Source organism: Tiliqua scincoides, chromosome 3 (assembly GCF_035046505.1).
Source record: "Tiliqua scincoides isolate rTilSci1 chromosome 3, rTilSci1.hap2, whole genome shotgun sequence".
NCBI classification, from domain to species: Eukaryota; Metazoa; Chordata; class Lepidosauria; order Squamata; family Scincidae; genus Tiliqua; species Tiliqua scincoides.
In genome coordinates, this window is record NC_089823.1 from 219,612,092 (window position 1) to 219,630,233 (window position 18,142).

General features: G+C 44.0%; 1 protein-coding gene across 5 annotated transcripts in view; it reads right to left on the minus strand.

Moving 5' to 3' along the window:
• IFT80 (intraflagellar transport 80) overlaps nt 1–18,142 on the minus strand; it is a 123,433-nt gene that overhangs the window by 75,701 nt on the left and 29,590 nt on the right. For all 5 annotated transcript variants that reach the window (XM_066620195.1, XM_066620194.1, XM_066620193.1 and 2 more), the window contains exons 2-4: nt 14,126–14,236; nt 11,699–11,767; nt 1,097–1,206 (exon numbers count right to left, since the gene is read on the minus strand). In XM_066620195.1, the coding sequence (XP_066476292.1) occupies nt 1,097–1,206; nt 11,699–11,726 (138 nt within the window). In that variant the 5' untranslated portion in view covers nt 11,727–11,767; nt 14,126–14,236. The remainder of the gene's footprint in view (nt 1–1,096; nt 1,207–11,698; nt 11,768–14,125; nt 14,237–18,142) is intronic.

Here is an 18,142-nt window from a genome sequence, read left to right on the forward strand (position 1 = left end):
GACCTGGAGACAGGGTTGAGCAGTGAGGTGGCTAAGTTTGCGGACAACACCAAACTTTTCGGAGTGGTGAAGACCAGAAGTGATTGTGAGGAGCTCCAGAAAGATCTCTCCAGACTGGCAGAATGGGCAGCAAAATGGCAGATGCGCTTCAATGTCAGTAAGTGTAAAGTCATGCACATTGGGACAAAAAAATCAAAACTTTAGATATAGGCTGATGGGTTCTGAGCTGTCTGTGACAGATCAGGAGAGAGATCTTGGGGTGGTGGTGGCCAGGTCGATGAAAAGTGTCGACCCAATGTGCGGAGGCAGTGAAGAAGGCCAATTCTATGCTTGGGATCATTAGGAAGGGTATTGAGAACAAAACGGCTAATATCATAATGCCGTTGTACAAATCTATGGTAAGGCCACACCTGGAGTATTGTGTCCAGTTCTGGTCGCCGCATCTCAAAAAAGACATAGTGGAAATGGAAAAGGTGCAAAAGAGAGCAAATAAGATGATTACGGGGCTGGGGCACCTTCCTTATGAGGAAAGGCTATGGCATTTGGGCCTCTTCAGCCTAGAAAAGAGACGCCTGAGGGGGTACATGATTGAGACATACAAAATTATGCAGGGGATGGACAGAGTGGATAGGGAGATGCTCTTTACACTCTCACATAATACCAGAACCAGGGGACATTCACCAAAATTGAGTGTTGGGCGGGTTAGGACAGACAAAAGAAAATATTTCTTTACTCAGCGTGTGGTTGGTCTGTGGAACTCCTTGCCACAGGATGTGGTGCTGGTGTCTAGCTTAGACGCCTTTAAAAGGGGATTGGACAAGTTTCTGGAGGAAAAATCTATTACAAGTTACAAGCCATGATGCGTATGCGCAACCTCCTGATTTTAGAAATGGGTTATGTCAGAATGCCAGATGCAAGGGAGGGCACCAGGATGAGGTCTCTTGTTATCTGGTGTGCTCCCTGGGGCATTTGGTGGGCCGCTGTGAGATACAGGAAGCTGGACTAGATGGGCCTATGGTCTGATCCAGTGGGGCTGTTCTTATGGTCTAAAATTCAACAACAATATGAGACAATATATGGTATTTCACATTGTTACCTGCAGAACTTTAACATTTGGCTGAAGAGCTTTAATAAGCAGCTGCTTTCCTGATGCGTAAAGAATCTTTTCTGAATCTGGACCCCATGCTACTGAATAAATGGGAGTTCCTGTAGAAAAGCAGGAAAAAGGGACAAAGAAATCAACTTTGTGTTTCAAAAAGGAAAACCTACACATTCTGATAAAAATGGATCTTCAGTAGCAGTAAAGAAGATGATGAGTTTTCTTGCACTTACAGCCCAATCCTATCTGGAATTGTGGAACTTATGCTCCATCAATACAAGTGTGCAGCAATCACTGCAATGGTACATGAGCCAGGACCACCAGTGCAAAGGCTGGGGACCTGAATGCGAGTCAATAATCTCGAGAGCTCCCATCAGAGCAGGAGTAAGTTGGAGAAGGGGTGTTCCAGGGCATTCTGTGGGTTGATCAGGACAGATATCGGGCTGGCCAGGGGTGTGTAGGCAGGCATTAGTGGAAGTCGTGGTACCATTATCCTATGACTCTAGCTCAGGCCTGACATGTGCTCAGGCCTGGTGTGCTCCCTGGGGCATTTGGTGGGCCGCTGTGAGATACAGGAAGCTGGACTAGATGGGCCTATGGCCTGATCCAGTGGGGCTGTTCTTATGTTCTTATGACATGCACCCTTGGAACCACTAGGATTTATATCAGTTAAGATCTGGTGGTGACCTGAATAGGTCTACTGGGGGGGGGGGGCAAGGTAGTGACAGAGTAAGTAAGTGAAAAAGTTTTTACTTTCCTGTCTGTGGCTGCCTGGTCTCTGGCTGGCCCACAGCATGCAGCAGAGGCTGAACCAATAACCCTGCACTCTCTGGTCCAGGCCAGGATAAGATTTCGCTGTTAGAAACTTACAAAACATTATGCGAGAGGGTCAAAGGAGTGGCGGATCTATGGGGGCCTGTAAGCATAATTTCGAGTACATAGAGACAGGCAAACCAAATTTACCATATACAGGTGTACAAGTTGAAAAATTTATGCCTTAAAATTGCCCCTGAAAACATGGGTCGGCTTACACACTGGTCAATATGGTAAATAAAACTTCTAGGAGCAGCTGCTTGGTTTGGTGGTGGTGGAATTGAGCTGAGAAGCAGGAAGCAGGGGATGGGGAAAAAAGGAGCTATTTTACTTACCAGTAATTGTTCTGAGGCAGCAACAGAAAGCAAGCAAAAAAAGGTAGCCATTTTAAGCTTCTTCTCCAAATAGGAAGAGAAATGAAAGCACTATGGGAATTGCAATCTGTAAAAGGGCTACGCTATGGAAGTGCAGCACTATACTCCTCACAAAGCCCACAACTCCCATAAGCCCCTGCATCTCCCATCCCATTTGGTGAAGAAGGTAAAACTGGCTCCTATTTTTTTTTTTGCCTTGCTGCTGCCTCAGAATAATTCCTGGCAAGTCATTTTCAAAAAATTTCACACACCCTTCTATTTTACACACACACACACACACACACACACACCGATATATCCGAGGGTTATAGAAAATTCCATTATTTTGGCTTAAAACCTGCCTTTGACTTATCTGTGAGATCGACATACTCTAATATCTGCAGTACATTCCAACTATAAGCTGCAAACATGCAAAATTTTTATTTTTCTCTCTACAACCCTCTAAAACTAGTGTTTCTCAAACTGTGGGTTGGGACCCAATTTCAGATGGGCCCCCATTCATTTCAATATGTATTTTATTTATAATATATTAGACTTTATGCTACCATGATACATGACTGCATTTGGGGAAATGTTACAGACCTGTACTTTTAACAAGATACTCTGTATATGCTTTTAACAATAATAGTCAAAGGGGCTTACTCCTGGGTAAGTGTGGATAGGATTGCAGTCTTTGGAATGTTTGGGGAATTTTTTTTAAAAACAGATCAGCAACTGCTTGGGAGGGTTTCTTTATTTTAAATGAATTTTTAGACCTATACTTATTGTAAACTTTTAATTTACTTACTTAATTAGATTTGATTAGATTTGATTTTGTCGTATGGGGATGTTAATATTTTTTTTCTGCTTCATGTCACTTCTGACCATGACATCACTTCCACATTAATGGAAGACTTCTAGTGGGTCCTAGTGCTAAAAATTTGAGAATTACTACCAATCCACTTTGTAGCTCTTTAATACTTTTATTTTTCCTCTACTACACAAAAACTGTTACAGGATACACAAATTATGACAAATCAGATCAAGGCCAGCCCATCCATGAGACCAACTGAAGCAGTTTCCTGAGGCAGCAGATTGGTGGGTGGTGCATACCTCTGCCTGCCTAAATTCCTCCACTGCTCCTCCTTTTCCTTCCACTTCATCAACTGGAAAAGGAAGAGGGGAACAAAGATGAAGAGGAAATGTGGAAAGGAGGAAAGTGCTGAGCTACAATACTGGAAAATGGGAGGAGTAGAGGCTAGCACATTGTTAAGTAAAAGGGGGCAGCATTTGGGTACTGCTAATGATAGAAAATTTAAATATCTAAAACAAACATTCCGTCTTTTTGTTAAGTCTAACACAATGCTCCGGTTTCCATGTTAAAATGGAAGGGGTCTCCAAAACCTGAGCCACTTTTGGAAGAACTGCAGAACATTTTCTAACTAGGCTGGCTTTTGGTGGATTATTTCACTTTGTAATGGAAATTTGATATTCCACTAAAGTCTTATGGTTGTTTAGCATAAAGTTGATTTGGTTATTTTATTACTAGTGGGGGAACAGGTCTGGGCCCCATGTCCAAACATAAGAAACTGCTGAGCTTATAACTGGGCTTCAGTCAACAGCAATGTCAATATTGGACATAAGGCAATATGTCAGACTGAACTTTTGCAGTAATAGCAAGAACACATGAAATGTCAGAGAGTTAACCAAACAATGCTCATGTCAGTCAGGGTTTAACATTATGTAGATCTACCCAAATAGGGTAGATGAAACAGGAAACAGCATCAGGCCAACCTTGTTGCTCAAATAAAAGGAATCATATCAGACCTGAATATTCTAATAGAGGATTAGAGTGACTGGATGGTCTGCTCTGCTCTACCTGGTATGATTAGATACTGTGGACTAGCATGTCCTCCATGCACAGGAATAAATATAAGAATCTGCTGAAATAACATTTAGGCTCCAGACATTAGTAATTTCAATCTGCCTTTATAGGACAGATGTGCCAGATCAGCCTCCTATCTTAACATGAAGTAACCTGTTCAGAACCTGAGGACTAATCAAATGCAATGTAGATCTGAAGAAAGGGCTGGTGTACAAGTTCATTCTCTCCTTGAGATTACCAAAGCTTCAAGGTTCAGGACCAGGTATGGACTCTTAGGGCACAATCCTAACCAGGTCTACCCAGAAGTAAGTTCTATTTTGTTCAATGGGGCTTACTCTCAGGAAAGTGTGGTTAGGATTGCAGCCTTACTCACAGAACCATCACTGTAATGCACCTTCATCCCAAAGCCTTCACAACCCCATCTCTCTCTCTCTCTCTAGTTTGAGAACTACGAGAACTTGTATAACCCAGTTGCACTTCATGGAAGAGAACAGAGCTTCTTCCACAGTTACATTTTCTGATAATCTCTCATTGCTGTGCTACTAATAGTCAAGCTATAAAATGGAAGAGGGACTTCTCTAAAAACCATGATTTAACAGCAGCAGGGGAGACTGAAGATTAGGAGAGGCTACTGCTTTGTAACATAGTCAGGAAAAGAGAAGGAATGAATGTTGACTAAACTCTTGCTAGTTAATACAACAGCATTTTTCATGGTTGGCAGGATTTTTTTCTTTTACATAAATCACCTATAAGACAGGGGTTCCAAAACTGGGGTGTTGTAATGCGCCAGCCAGAAAAGCACTGCTTCTGTCCCCTTAAAGGGTGTCATGGCAGCAGGAACAAAGGGCTTTTTAAAAAACTTACCTCTGCCAGTGCTTGCCTTGGGGTGTGTGTGGGGGGTGCCTGCAGACTGCTCTGCAGGGCTCCTCCCACCTCAGAAAAGCTAAAAATAGCAACCACGACCCACTTCTGGTTTGCGATTGTGAAAACAGAAGTGGGTTGTGATAGCTATTTCTAGCTTTTCTGAGGTGTGGAGAGCCCTGTAGAGGGGTACACAGGCTCCCCTCAAGCATCTGCTCTGAGCGTGGGAGGATGGAGGCCAGAATGTGAAACCAGATCAGATAGAAACACCTGAATGTTGTGGTTCTTGAAAGAAAGAACCTTCTTTCATTTGTAAAAATCCCTACAGGGATTTAAATAAGCCTGCCTATGTAAACTGCCTTGAATAAAGTCTTGAATAAAGACCAAGACCAAGACAGGTATATAAATACCTGTATTATTATTATTATTATTATTATTATTATTATTATTATTACTAGCAGAGGTAAGTTTTAAAAAAGGCCCTTTGTTCCTGGCAGCGGTGTCACTGCCTTCCTCCTGCCCCTCACTTTTAAAAAAAAAAAAACAAAAGTGAGAAGTGCAGAAAGTGTTATGTGTTTTTATTTTGTTATCACAGAAAAATTACAACACTACCTATAATTACAGATTTGGACTAAAAAGCTTGTTGCTATAATTAGTTTGTCAAACCTAGGCAAACTACTTCATTAAATATATATCAACCAAAATGAGGCATAACTCTTGATAAAAATGTGCTTTAATGCACAGATGTTATGCATGAAATAATGCTACAAGCATTAAAAACAGAGTTTTCCAAAGTTATCCTTCCACTCACATGAGGGGGTTCTTTCATGTGGAAGTGATAGTGTTGGGATGCTATCTGATTTATGGGCATGGTTCTTAATCCAGATAATGTTCTGTGCATAGAAGCTTTCTTAATCAGTTAAGGGGCAAATGATTAATCTATTCATGAAGAATAATCAACTGACAGCCCTTGTTAGTTCAGAATGAATTTTTATTTAAAACATGGACATTCACTTTTCAAAATTACACATGACTACTGCATAATTTGTGCTTTCTGTAATACAAACTGAGTCAATGGGAATACATCAACAGCTGCAGCCACTTAGGTTCAGACTGAAGTTGATCCAGATTTTTTCCAATATAATTCATTTAGCCTTCTAATGCTCTCTAGAATTGCTGAACAGAAACTATTCTACTTCAGTTTGGCTCTGAACTAGACTAATGGTCTAATGACTGTAACAGTGGGCTGGGGAGTCAGATCTTTTGGGATTTATTTTCAGAAATATAGATGGCTTACAGTGTAATGCTATGCTGGTCACTGCGTCATAAAAGCTGGAACCAACGATACATGGTTACAATTCTGTCGAACACTTTTCAAATTATATTATGGAAGAATCATAGCAGAACTAAAAGACTGTATTATTATTATTATTGCTGTCTCCTCAGAGTGCTCTGAAATCCCTGAAGGACAAATCCCATAGCTACTATTTAAATACTGTTTCAAAGTTGTTGGGCTCAAAAAATTGACAGACCAAGAATACTCAATGATAAAGTGGGCATGCTTCACATTTTCATATAATTGGCTTTGGGTTGTATCCTAAGACTGTTCTGCGAATGGAAGGCACTCCCATTTAAAGGGAGCGATTTTCATTCATCTTCCCATAACCCTGGAGCTCTTCATGTCTCACAAAACCTTACTTTGGAGAGTGCCCTGACCTTCCAGAGCTATTTTATGAGGGGTGCGGAAAGATCAAGGAAGGAGTTGGAAAGTTAGCTTTTAAGAGTACCCCTTAAGATACAACCATTTATATTGATACAGTTAAATTAAGATTGCAATCTTAAGTGTATTATTTACTAATGAGTAAATCTGTCTGAACTTTGTGGAAATTACTTCTCAGGAAACATTTTTAGAATTGCTTTATTAACATGGAGTTGTTGCTAACAGCATGAAGAAAATATCATGTCTCCCTGATCTAGTAGATGAAGTAAACCTAATGACTGCTGTAGTAGTATCTTACTATTAAGATTAAACTAGTCTTGCAAAAAAGTCTATAGCAGATTACTAGCCCATTATTTATTTTTTTACTAACCATCTTACCATTATAGACTTCTCTTAATAACCTGTGGTCTAAAAGCAACAAATGCTTCTCTGCCTGGTTGCCTGGAGGCAATTATTAATCTTTACAGATGATCACATCTGGCTATTTACAAGATCGAACTTGTGTTATTTCAATCCTCATTTTCAGTCTTTATGGACTGAAGAACATTACAATCTTAAAAGAAAGAGCTGTGACACCTGCTGGTAACAGCAACTTAAACCTGAACAAGCTTTTGTTAAAAAAAAAACAACAGATTCAAGGCCACTTCTCATGTTACTGTTTAATGCTTGCAGCTGAGCTCCAAAGTGCTACTTAGGTGAGCCTAAAAGGTTACACAAGAATTAGTGTTATTTGTGGATGTTGTGAACTGCCTCTGTAAGTAGTTTCAGAAGATATTTGCAATGTGATATGGTGGGGGAGCCGTGACTTAAAAAGCACAAGTCTAGAACACGCTTCAGTACTTGGAACCTGCAGAAACTTTTGAAGGGTTCTGGTCCATGTCTTATGAGGCATGAAAATAACTTTAAAGGTGTGGGATGTATCTATCTTACTGCAAAGTCTCACATAGGACCCAAGTGGTTTCTGTAGTCTAATAAATATAGAAATGGTCTACTTCAGTGGTTCTCAAATTTTTAGCACCAAGACCCACTATTTAGAATGAGAATCTGTTTGGGACCCACTGGAAGTGATGTCATGGCCAGAAGTGACATCATAAAGCAAGTTTAAAAAAGAAAAAAAAAATCCGCTTACCAGCTCAAGCCTCTGTTTTATTCTTTTTGGGGGGGGGGGGGGCTGCCTTCTGGAACATTTGTTGAGCTCCACGTTTACCAGCTCAGGACCATTCTGGTGGTTTTGCATTCCTCTTTGCCTGACCTGACCACGAGCCAAGGCATGTTTGCTTTACTCATGAGTAAATACGACTGTATAATTTAGGGCGCAATCCAAACTGCCAGCACCAACACAAACAGAAAAGGTAGGTGGGGGGGGTCAGGGAGGAGGAGGGAGGGAGGAGGAGGGAGGGAGGCGTTCCTGGGTGGGGGGAGGGTGGGCGATGGGTGGCCCTGGGAGCAGGTGGGCAGGGAGCAGGAGGCGGGGCTGGGATTTGGCAGTTATGCCGAATCCCAACCCCTGCTCCCAGGGAGAACGGAGTGGCTTTAAGCTATTCCACTCTCCTCGGACTTGTGCCACCTCCAGAGGTGGCGCAAGTCTCAGGAGACCCATTGTTGCCAGCAGCCCTTATCCAGGGGTAAGGGGAAGAGTTTCCCCTTACCTCTGGCTGAGCCGCTTCTGACCACAATCTTGCGCTAGATACAACGCAAGCCTCCTGGCTTGCCTGTTGTAGCACAGGTTAGGATTGCGCCCTTAGTTTCGCTTTCCATAGGGCTCAATACATTAGTTAGCTTGGAGGGAAGGACTTCCTTCTCAGGTTTTTTGGGGGGCTGTGCTCATCCGATCAGGACCACATTGGTGTTGTTGGATTCTTCTCAGTCTGCCCTTTCCAATGAACTAAGGTAAATTTGCCTACTTGCGAGTATGGCTCAGTTTCACTTTCCATAGTGAAAGTTTCACATTCCATGCATTTGACTTCTTAGCTATCAGTTTATCAACTAAAGCTTCACAACCCACCAACAATTGCGACCCACAGTTTGAGAAACCCTGGTCTACTTTATAACAGAAAGTTGTGTTTGAAATGTAAGTCACACTTCCTAAGAAATATCTGCATGCACATTAAATATCTGATTTTATGAAAAAAATAACATATCCTAACTAGTCAGTGGAACATGAGAGTCATTGGAAGATCCTTCCATTCTCTGAAGGAGAGTTCGACTTGTGCAAAGCGGTAGGACAGAACAGGACAGATCACTTCCTGGTAAGGTTTAGGCTTGTTGTGACTCCCTAGCTCCGCAGAGGCGGGGGACCGTTTTCTATGGTCCGCCCCCGGAGGCTAATGGATCCTGAAGGTTTCCTGAGGGCTCTGGGGGATTTCCCCACTGCCAAGACTGGCATCTCATCTAAGGCCCTGGTTGACCTCTGGAATGGGGAAATGACCAGGGCAGTGGATGAGATTGCTCCGGAGCAACCTCTGCCACGTCGCAAACTTGGAGCGGCTCCTTGGTTCACTGAGGACCTGCAAATGATGAAGCTGCAGGGCAGGTGTCTAGAGCGACGGTGGCAGAAAACCCGGGATGAATCCAATCGGACACGGAGTAGAGCTCATTATAGAGCCTATTCCGTGGTGGTGGTAGCAGCGAAGAGATCACTCTTCTCTGCTACCATTGCGTCTGCTGACAACCATCCGGCAGAGCTGTTCTGTGCAGTGCGGGGCCTCCTCCATCAGGCCCCTCCAGTAGACCAGGAGGAATACACGGTCAGCCGCTGTGATGTGTTTGCATAACATTTTGCAGATAAAATTTATTGTATTCGTCACAACTTGGATGCCACATTGACAATGTCTGACGATGTCCCCTTGGCGACTGATTGTCCAGTGTTGTGGGATTCTTTTCAGCTTGTACAGCCTGAGGATGTGGACAGACTCTTTTGGAGTGCGAGGCCATCTGCCTGCCTGCTTGACCCTTGCCCGCCTTGGCTGATAAGAGCTGCCCAGGGTAGACTGGCTGAGTGGACAGGGAGGGTGGTAAACTCTTCCTTGATGAAGGGGATGATACCACTCGCTTTGAAACAGGCAGTGGTTCGCCCCCTCCTGAAGAAGACCTCCCTGGATTCCACTGTGTTAGATAACTATCGGCCAGTCTCCAACATCCCGTTTCTGGGCAAGGTAATTGAGCAGGTGGTGGCGGCCCAACTCCAGAGGGTCTTGGATGAAGCGGATTATCTGGATCCTTTTCAATCTGGTTTCAGGCTTTGGGACGGAAACTGCCTTGGTTGCCTTGGTGGATGACCTACACCGCGGACTGGACAGGGGGAGTGCGTCCCTGTTGCTCCTGCTGGACCTCTCAGCGGCTTTTGATATCATCGACCATGGTATCCTTCTGGGCCGATTGGCCAAGTTGGGAGTTGGAGGCACTGTTTTGCGGTGGTTCCGCTCCTACTTGGAGGATCGGTCCCAGATGGTGGTGCTGGGGGATGCCTGTTCAACACCCTGGCTCTTGAGGTGCGGGGTGCCACAGGGCTCAATTCTGTCCCCCATGCTATTTAATATCTACATGAAACTGCTGGGAGAAGTCATCCGGGGGTTTAGAGTGGGGTGCCATCAATATGCCGATGACACCCAGCTCTATCTCTCCTTTCCTCCAGAATCCAGGGTGGCGGTTGAGGGCCTGGAGCGCTGTCTGGAGGCAGTGAGGATCTGGATGGGGGCTAACAAGCTGAAATTAAATCTGGATAAAACAGAGGCTCTCCTGGTTCGGAAATCCTCGATGCAGGTGCTGGACTATCAGCTTGCACTGAATGGGGTTGCACTCCCTCTGAAGGAGCAGGTCTGCAGCTTGGGGGTCCACCTGGACTCGCAGCTGCTCCTGGATTCCCAGGTGGCAGCTGTGGCTAGGGGGGCCTTCGCTCAGCTTCGGCTGGTGCACCAGCTTCGGCCGTACTTGGATCGTGCAGACCTGGCCACGGTGATCCATGCCTCGGTGACATCGAGGTTAGATTACTGTAACGCGCTCTATGTGGAGCTGCTCTTGAAGACAGTTTGGAAACTGCAACTAGTGCAGAATGCGGCGGCCCGGGTGGTTACTGGAGGTAGGTGGTTTGACTCTGTCAGTCCGCTTCTCCAGCGGCTGCACTGGTTGCCCATTCGTTTCCGGGCCCAATTCAAGGTGCTGGTTTTGACCTTTAAAGCCCTATACTGCTCTGGGCCAGGGTATCTTAGAGATTGCCTACTCCCGTACAATCCGGCTCATCCTTTTAGGTCATCAGAGAAGACCTTTTTGCAAGTGCCGCCACCTAGGGAGGTATGTGGGGCAGCGGCAAGAAATAGGGCCTTCTCAGTAGTGGCACCAACGCTATGGAACTCCCTTCCCCTTGCCTTAAGAATGGCTCCCTTTCTTGAGACTCTTCGGCGAGGCCTGAAGACCCTTCTGTTTAAACAAGCCTTCTGAGTTCTCGATCTTTTTTAACATCTTTTTAACATCTTTTAATATTTTTTACAGGCAAATTTCTCATGATTTGCTGCTGCTCTATGCTCTTTTTTTACCTAACTATTTCTTGTCTGGCTGCTGTTTTTATGATATGTGTTAATATGTTTTTATTTGTTTTAAATTATGTTTTTAATCTGTTTTAACCTGTTGTAAGCCGCCTTGAGTCCCTTCGGGGAGAAAGGTGGGGTAAAAATAAAGTTATTATTATTATTAGGTGGCCAAGCAGAACTCGCCTTCTAGAAGCAGAAGGTGCTTCCAATGATACCCCACACTGCATGGATACAACCCACTATTAGAAATATCACTCTGCTTAAGAACCAATCACTGTTAATTGATATTTTGTGGTACAGAACCACTGAAATGTATTTTGTTTATTTTTCAATTTATATTCGGCCTTTCACACAGAATCAGTTGCTCCTAGATTTCTGGAAGTTTATAAAAAATTATTTCAAAAGGTGTATCAAAGTTACATATAAGGAAATAAAGCTTACCTTGCTGCACTAAGGTGGATCTCAGCATTCCACTCTTAGACCATATTTTTATTTGCCCATCTTCACCAACTACAACAAAGGAACATTTAGCAATTGTTATAGAATTGCAAACTATAGAATTAAAAATCCTTACACAGTACATTTTAAGTTGAGTTGTGTTTACTTTCAACATGAAAATTTAACTGAAAGACAGGAAATATATCTGTTATCTGGGGAATCAAGTGTCACAACTCATTCATCTGTAATTCACATGCCACACCAAAATAAAAGTGCAACAAATCATGCTCCATATGTATAGTATGTTCATGGCTGGGGGTGGGTCAGAACAAGAGGCTTCAATTGACTAGAAGAAATCATGTAGTGTAGTAGCTATTGATTCTTATGTGCGAGGTGATAGAATGAGCTTGATCCAAACCGTTTCCAAGAACTTGGGGAGCAAATGTACTCTTTACCTTACAAAACTATGCTTCTCTAGAGGATTGCTACTTCAGGGCAATGGGATGGGCAGTGCAATTCTAATGCTGCTCTGAGCCACCATAAGTCTTTTCTGCTGGTTCAGTGTGTTGCAAACGTGCTGTAAAGCATGTTCGCAGCTACTTGGGAGCAAGCTGGGCCACTGCACACACATGCACTGGCCCAGCGGAGCCAGAACGGCATGGGGACAGTGTGAGTTTGTGCTGGCCTCAGCAAACTGACACAGGGGATTGGAGAGGAAGGAGGGAGGAATGGAGGCGAAGAGGGGGAGTTTCTGGGTGGGGGGAAGGTGGCCTGGAGGGCAGATAGGGCCAAGGAAGGGGGTAGTGCTGGCCATGGTGGCGCAGGCTGGATCACAACCTCCGTCCCCGGCCCGAGTGGCATTACTCAGGCCACTCCGATTTGTGCCTGCGAAATCACAGGTACAGATCTGAGTAGCCCCATAGGGCTGCCTGCGGCATTGCTCAGGGTAAGGAGACTAAAATCCGCTTACTCTGAGTAGTGCCCAGGACTGCACCAAACCTGCTCTGGATACAGCACAGGTCAGTCAGCCTGCCTGTTCCAGTGCAGGTTAGGACCAAGGGCTTCTGTTGCCCCAGGCAAATGAAAATTTTCCCTGTGTGTACCCCTTATGTATTAGGGCATACTCATTAGATCAGGGCTTTTCAAACTGGGGTGTCACAACGCCCCAGCCTGTGGGCCCTGGCCACTTTCACCTTAAGCGGCGGGGGCAGCCTGGAGGCAGGGAGGAGGCAGTGGCGCGATCCCCAGGATTGCGACCTTCTGCAGGGCTCCCCGCAGCTTTGAAAGCAAAAGCAGAGCGATCACGCCCTGCCTCCACTAAAGCGGAAGTGGAGTGTGATTGCTCCGCTTTCACTTCTGAAGCTGTGGGGAACCCCTGCAGAAGGTCATGCAAGGCTCCCTGCACCCCCGGGAGGCTGCAGGAGGCTCGGGTAAGTGTACCCAAGCCCCTGCAGCCACCCTGAGTGGTGCAATCCTGGGTATCGCGCCACTGCCTTCCCCCCTGCTGCCCCCCCCAAAACTTAGAGAGGCTCAAACTCTGAGAGTTTGAAAACCGCTGCATTAGATGATAAAGAGCTGATGCAGCCTTTGACCAGATCTGCAGAACTTGGGCTGCAATCCAATACACACTTTCCTAGGAGGAAGCCCCTTTCAGCACAATGGGCCTGACTTCTGAGAAGATATGCATAGGATTGCACTGTTACAGAACCAAATGCCCATTGTACATTCAGATTCACATTCATATGCAATATGAAAAGTGCAACAGCAATAAATGACTGATATTCAATATGACAAGTCAAAGAGAACGAAATGGAAACAAACATAGATGACGAAAGAATGACTACAATATATACAGACATGGAAATGAATGTTTATTAACGAACGTGAATAAATATGATGACAAATAACTACCAGCATAGCTACTGCCTAGCCACACAACTGAGTGACAGTGAAAGAAGTATCAGTATTTTCTTCAAGGGTGTAACCAAACAAAAATGGAACACATATACCTTAATTTTTTCCATTATGCAAGGTTCACCCATCCTGAGACCACATTTCCATTCACACATTCCTACATATTTTGTTTTCAATCATGTTAAGCATTTCACTTTACTTCAGTTAACTATAGGTTCTTTGTTTCCATTTTTTAAAATTAATCTTTATTATTTAAAATCAAACAATAAACACAAAAAGAACCAAACAAAAACAAAAATAAAAAGGTTATCAGATAAATACGGTTATAACTACAAGTTTAACTGCTAATCACAATTTAAGAGCAAAGTTGTTAACTTATCATCTAAAATGTTTATAAATTTGTTTCCATTCTTGGCTACGTTTATGCTTTACAAAAGAAGTCACTCTGCTTTGGAGGATATTATTTGCTTATCAGCTTTCCCTCTTTAGATTTTTGCAAAATCGTCACCATATTACCTGTAACAAGTGCTGTTCCTTCATAATTCCATCTCCCTGCTAGTACAGCTCCACAGTGGGCTTCTACACTTTTTTCCACTCTTCCAGTCTTGGAAATCAAATGGAATTTTCCTATAAAAATTTGCAGCATTGTTATTAGAAATCTAATTTAAATAGGGAAAGCTGTTAAAATATTCTCAGAAATTTACAGTAATGACTAAGATAAAAATACAATTATCTGAAGAATGTGTGATCTAATTCTTTTTCTTACATCCTTGATTAGTCAGCTGATGAGCAAACCTATAGCTTTACAAACAAGCAAATTCCTCGGTTTGTAAAGGACCTTTCCAATGAATCTTGTGTAAACCAGAAATGAAAACACTATTCTAGACCTGAGTTTCTCAAAATGTGCTCCTAGGAGCCCTAGAGCTCCCTGAGTTTCCTTCAGAAGCTCCACAAGCACATCGTAAGTGACCACCATCTGCTCAGAACTGAGCTACTCTGTGCATAAACCAGTACTCTGGGGCTCTACAAGCCACCACATGTGTGCTGGCAGGGCTTTCCAAGACTCTGTTTAGGAGTGTAAAGGGCTTGAGAGAACCACTTGGAAGAACCACTGCTCTAGAGATATTAAGAACCACTGGTCGAGAGATATTAAGCAGAATGGCTCAAATCCAACAGAAGTATTGTGTCCAGTTCTGGTCGCCACATCTCAAAAAGGACATAGTGGAAATGGAAAAGGTGCAAAAGAGAGCGACTAAGATGATTACTGGGTTGGGACACCTTCCTTATGAGGAAAGGCTACAACTTTTGGGCCTCTTCAGCCAGGAAAAGAGGCGCCTGAGGGGGGGCATGATCGAGGCATACAAAATTACGCACAGGATGGATAGAGTGGATAGGGAGGTGCTCTTTACCCTCTCACACAACACCAGAACCAGGGGAAATCCACTAAAATTGAGTGTTGGGAGAGTTGGCTTAGACGAAAGAAAATATTTCTTTACTCAGCGTGCAGTTGGTCTGTGGAACTTCTTGCCACAGCATGTAGTGATGGCATCTGGCCTAGATGCCTTTAAAAGGGGATTGGACAAACTTCTGGAGGAAAAACCCATTACGGATTACAAGCCATGATGTGTATGTGCAAACTCCTGATTTTAGAAATGAACAATGTCAGAATGTCAGATGCAGGGGAGAACACCAAGGATGCAGGTCTCTTGTCTTGTGTGTTCCCTGGTGGGCCGCTGTGAGATACAGGAAGCTGGACTAGATGGGCCTATGACCTGATCCAGCGGGGCTGTTCTTATGTTCTTACTCACACTGAACTCTCACTAAACTTAACAGGACAAATACTTATGAATAACTTAAGCCCCATTGAAATCAACTAACTATATAGTTGATTGAGGCCTACGTGATTTGTATATTTGGTATTGTTCCATAATTTTCTAATATATGTTATCCATTTTCAAGTTTCCTTCTGCCCACAACTATTCTTCTTTGGGGAAAAAAAAATTGTAGTATTTTTACAGTGCAGTCTTATACGTGTTTTCTCTGAAGTTAGCCCAACAGAATTCAACAGGACTCACTCCCAGCATTCAAAATTGCCTGAAAAGATTTCTCTACTATAAACCACTTTAATTGTCCACAGCCTATATTCTACTGTTACATGACCCACACATCTTAATTACTACCCTACTAAGCCACTGTAATAATTTGCCTACTATGATGTGTGCATGCCTTCATAATAGTTATATTCACTTATGAATAAATATTTAGCTCACTATGCCTCATAAAACATCTGGTATTCATTTAGTCTCACTATTCGATCACATCATTCTGATACTGATGCTCTCTGAACAGAATACAGTTAACTTTTTAAAACAAAATCAGTTAAAAATATATTAGGGTAAATCTAAAAAACCATGAGTGGAAGGAAAATAGCAATTAGCACTGTTCTGTAACTGCTTGCGCAAGAATTCAAACGTGCCACAATAGGAAGGTTTGACAGTAGTTTTCATTCCTGACAACTAGGGCAAGATGATACATAGCCCAAGCAGAATAACACACGCAGAGTTACATTTTTGGATTAAGTTCACTTTTGTTGTGCATCACAAGCTATAAAACCGAAAGCAGAAGTTATTATCCATATCTGAAAGGAAACTTGGATTTTTCCCAATGTGTTATGTTCTGTCATCTAATTAATGGTAGAAATTATCATTTGTTGGTTACTGGGATACATAACAAAAGTACTAAATTACAATTACAAATATATAATGATTATTAAAATTAAGTGACTACTGGCCTCCAAGAGCAAAACTCATATACAATACCATAACATGAAATGTTAAATAGTAAAAAGAGAACATCAGCTGACAAGACTGAAATGTTAAATAGTAAAAAGAGAACATCAGTTGACAAGACATCAGTTGCCCCTTGGCAACTGCTTGTCCAGTGTTGTGGGATTCTTTTCAGCTTGTACAGCCTGAGGATGTGGACAGACTCCTTTGGAGTGTGAGGCCATCTGCCTGCCTGTTTGACCTTGAGCTAATAAGAGCTGCCCGGGGTGGACTGGCTGAGTGGACGGGGAGGGTGGTTAACTCTTCCTTGATGGAGGGGACGTTGCCACTCGCTTTGAAACGGGCAGTGGTTCGCCCCCTCCTGAAGAAGACCTCCCTGGATTCCACTGTGTTAGATAACTATTGGCCAGTCTCCAACATCCCGTTTCTGGGCAAGGTAATTGAGCAGGTGGTGGCGGCCCAACTCCAGAGGGTCTTGGATGAAGCAGATTATCTGGATCCTTTTCAATCTGATTTCAGGCCGGGCTTTGGGACAGAAACTGCCTTGGTCGCCTTGGTGGATGACCTACGCCAGGGACTGGATGGGGGAGTGCGTCCCTGTTGGTCTTGCTGGACCTCTCGGCGGCTTTCGATACCATCGATCATGGTATCCTTCTGGGCCGATTGGCTGAGTTGGGAGTTGGAGGCACTGTTTTGCAGTGGTTCCGCTCCTACTTGGAGGGTCGGTCCCAGATGGTGGTGCTGGGGGATGCCTGTTCGACAACCTGGCCTTTGACGTGCAGGGTGCCGCAGGGTTCAATTCTGTCCCCCATGCTATTTAATATCTACATGAAACCGCTGGGAGAGGTCATCCGGGGGTTTGGAGTTGGGTGTCATCAATATGCTGATGACACCCAGCTCTATCTCTCCTTTCCTCCAGACTCCAGGGTGGCGGTTGAGGGCCTGGAGCGCTGACTGGAGGCAGTGAGGATCTGGATGGGGGCTAATAAGCTGAAATTAAATCCGGATAAGACAGAGGCTCTCCTGGTTCGGAAATCCTCAATGCAGGTACTGGACTATCGGCTTGCTCTGAATGGGGTTGCACTCCCTCTGAAGGAGCAGGTCCACAGCTTGGGGGTCCACCTGGATTCGCAGCTGCTCCTGGATTCCCAGGTGGTGGTTCTGGCTGGGGGGGCCTTCGCTCAGCTTCAGCTGGTGCGCCAGCTGCGGCCGTACTTGGATCGTGCAGACCTGGCCACGGTGATCCATGCCACGGTGACATCGAGGTTAGATTATTGTAACGCGCTTTATGTGGGGCTGCCCCTGAAGACGGTTCGGAAACTGCAATTAGTGCACAATGCGGCGGCCTGTGTGGTTACTGGAGCTAGGTGGTTTGACTCTGTTAGCCTGCTTCTCCAGCGGCTACATTGGCTGCCCATTCGTTTCCGGGCCCAATTCAAGGTGCTGGTTTTAAAAGAATTACTCTTCTACGTCTTGTTTTAGATTGTGAGCTCTATGGGAACATGGAACTGATTTATCTTTCCTATGTAAACTGCTTTGTGAACTACTTTTTGTTGAAAAGTGGTATATATTCATTGTCATCATACTTTGTGAACTGCCTTTATGGCTTCTGTGGGGACAGAATGGCAGAACAAACATTTCTTAAATAAGTAAAGATAAAATGTGATTTTAGGGTATGATTTCCTACCTCAACAGCACAGTTCTCAAAACCCTGGCCCGTAGGCCACATCCAACCCTTGACACCATG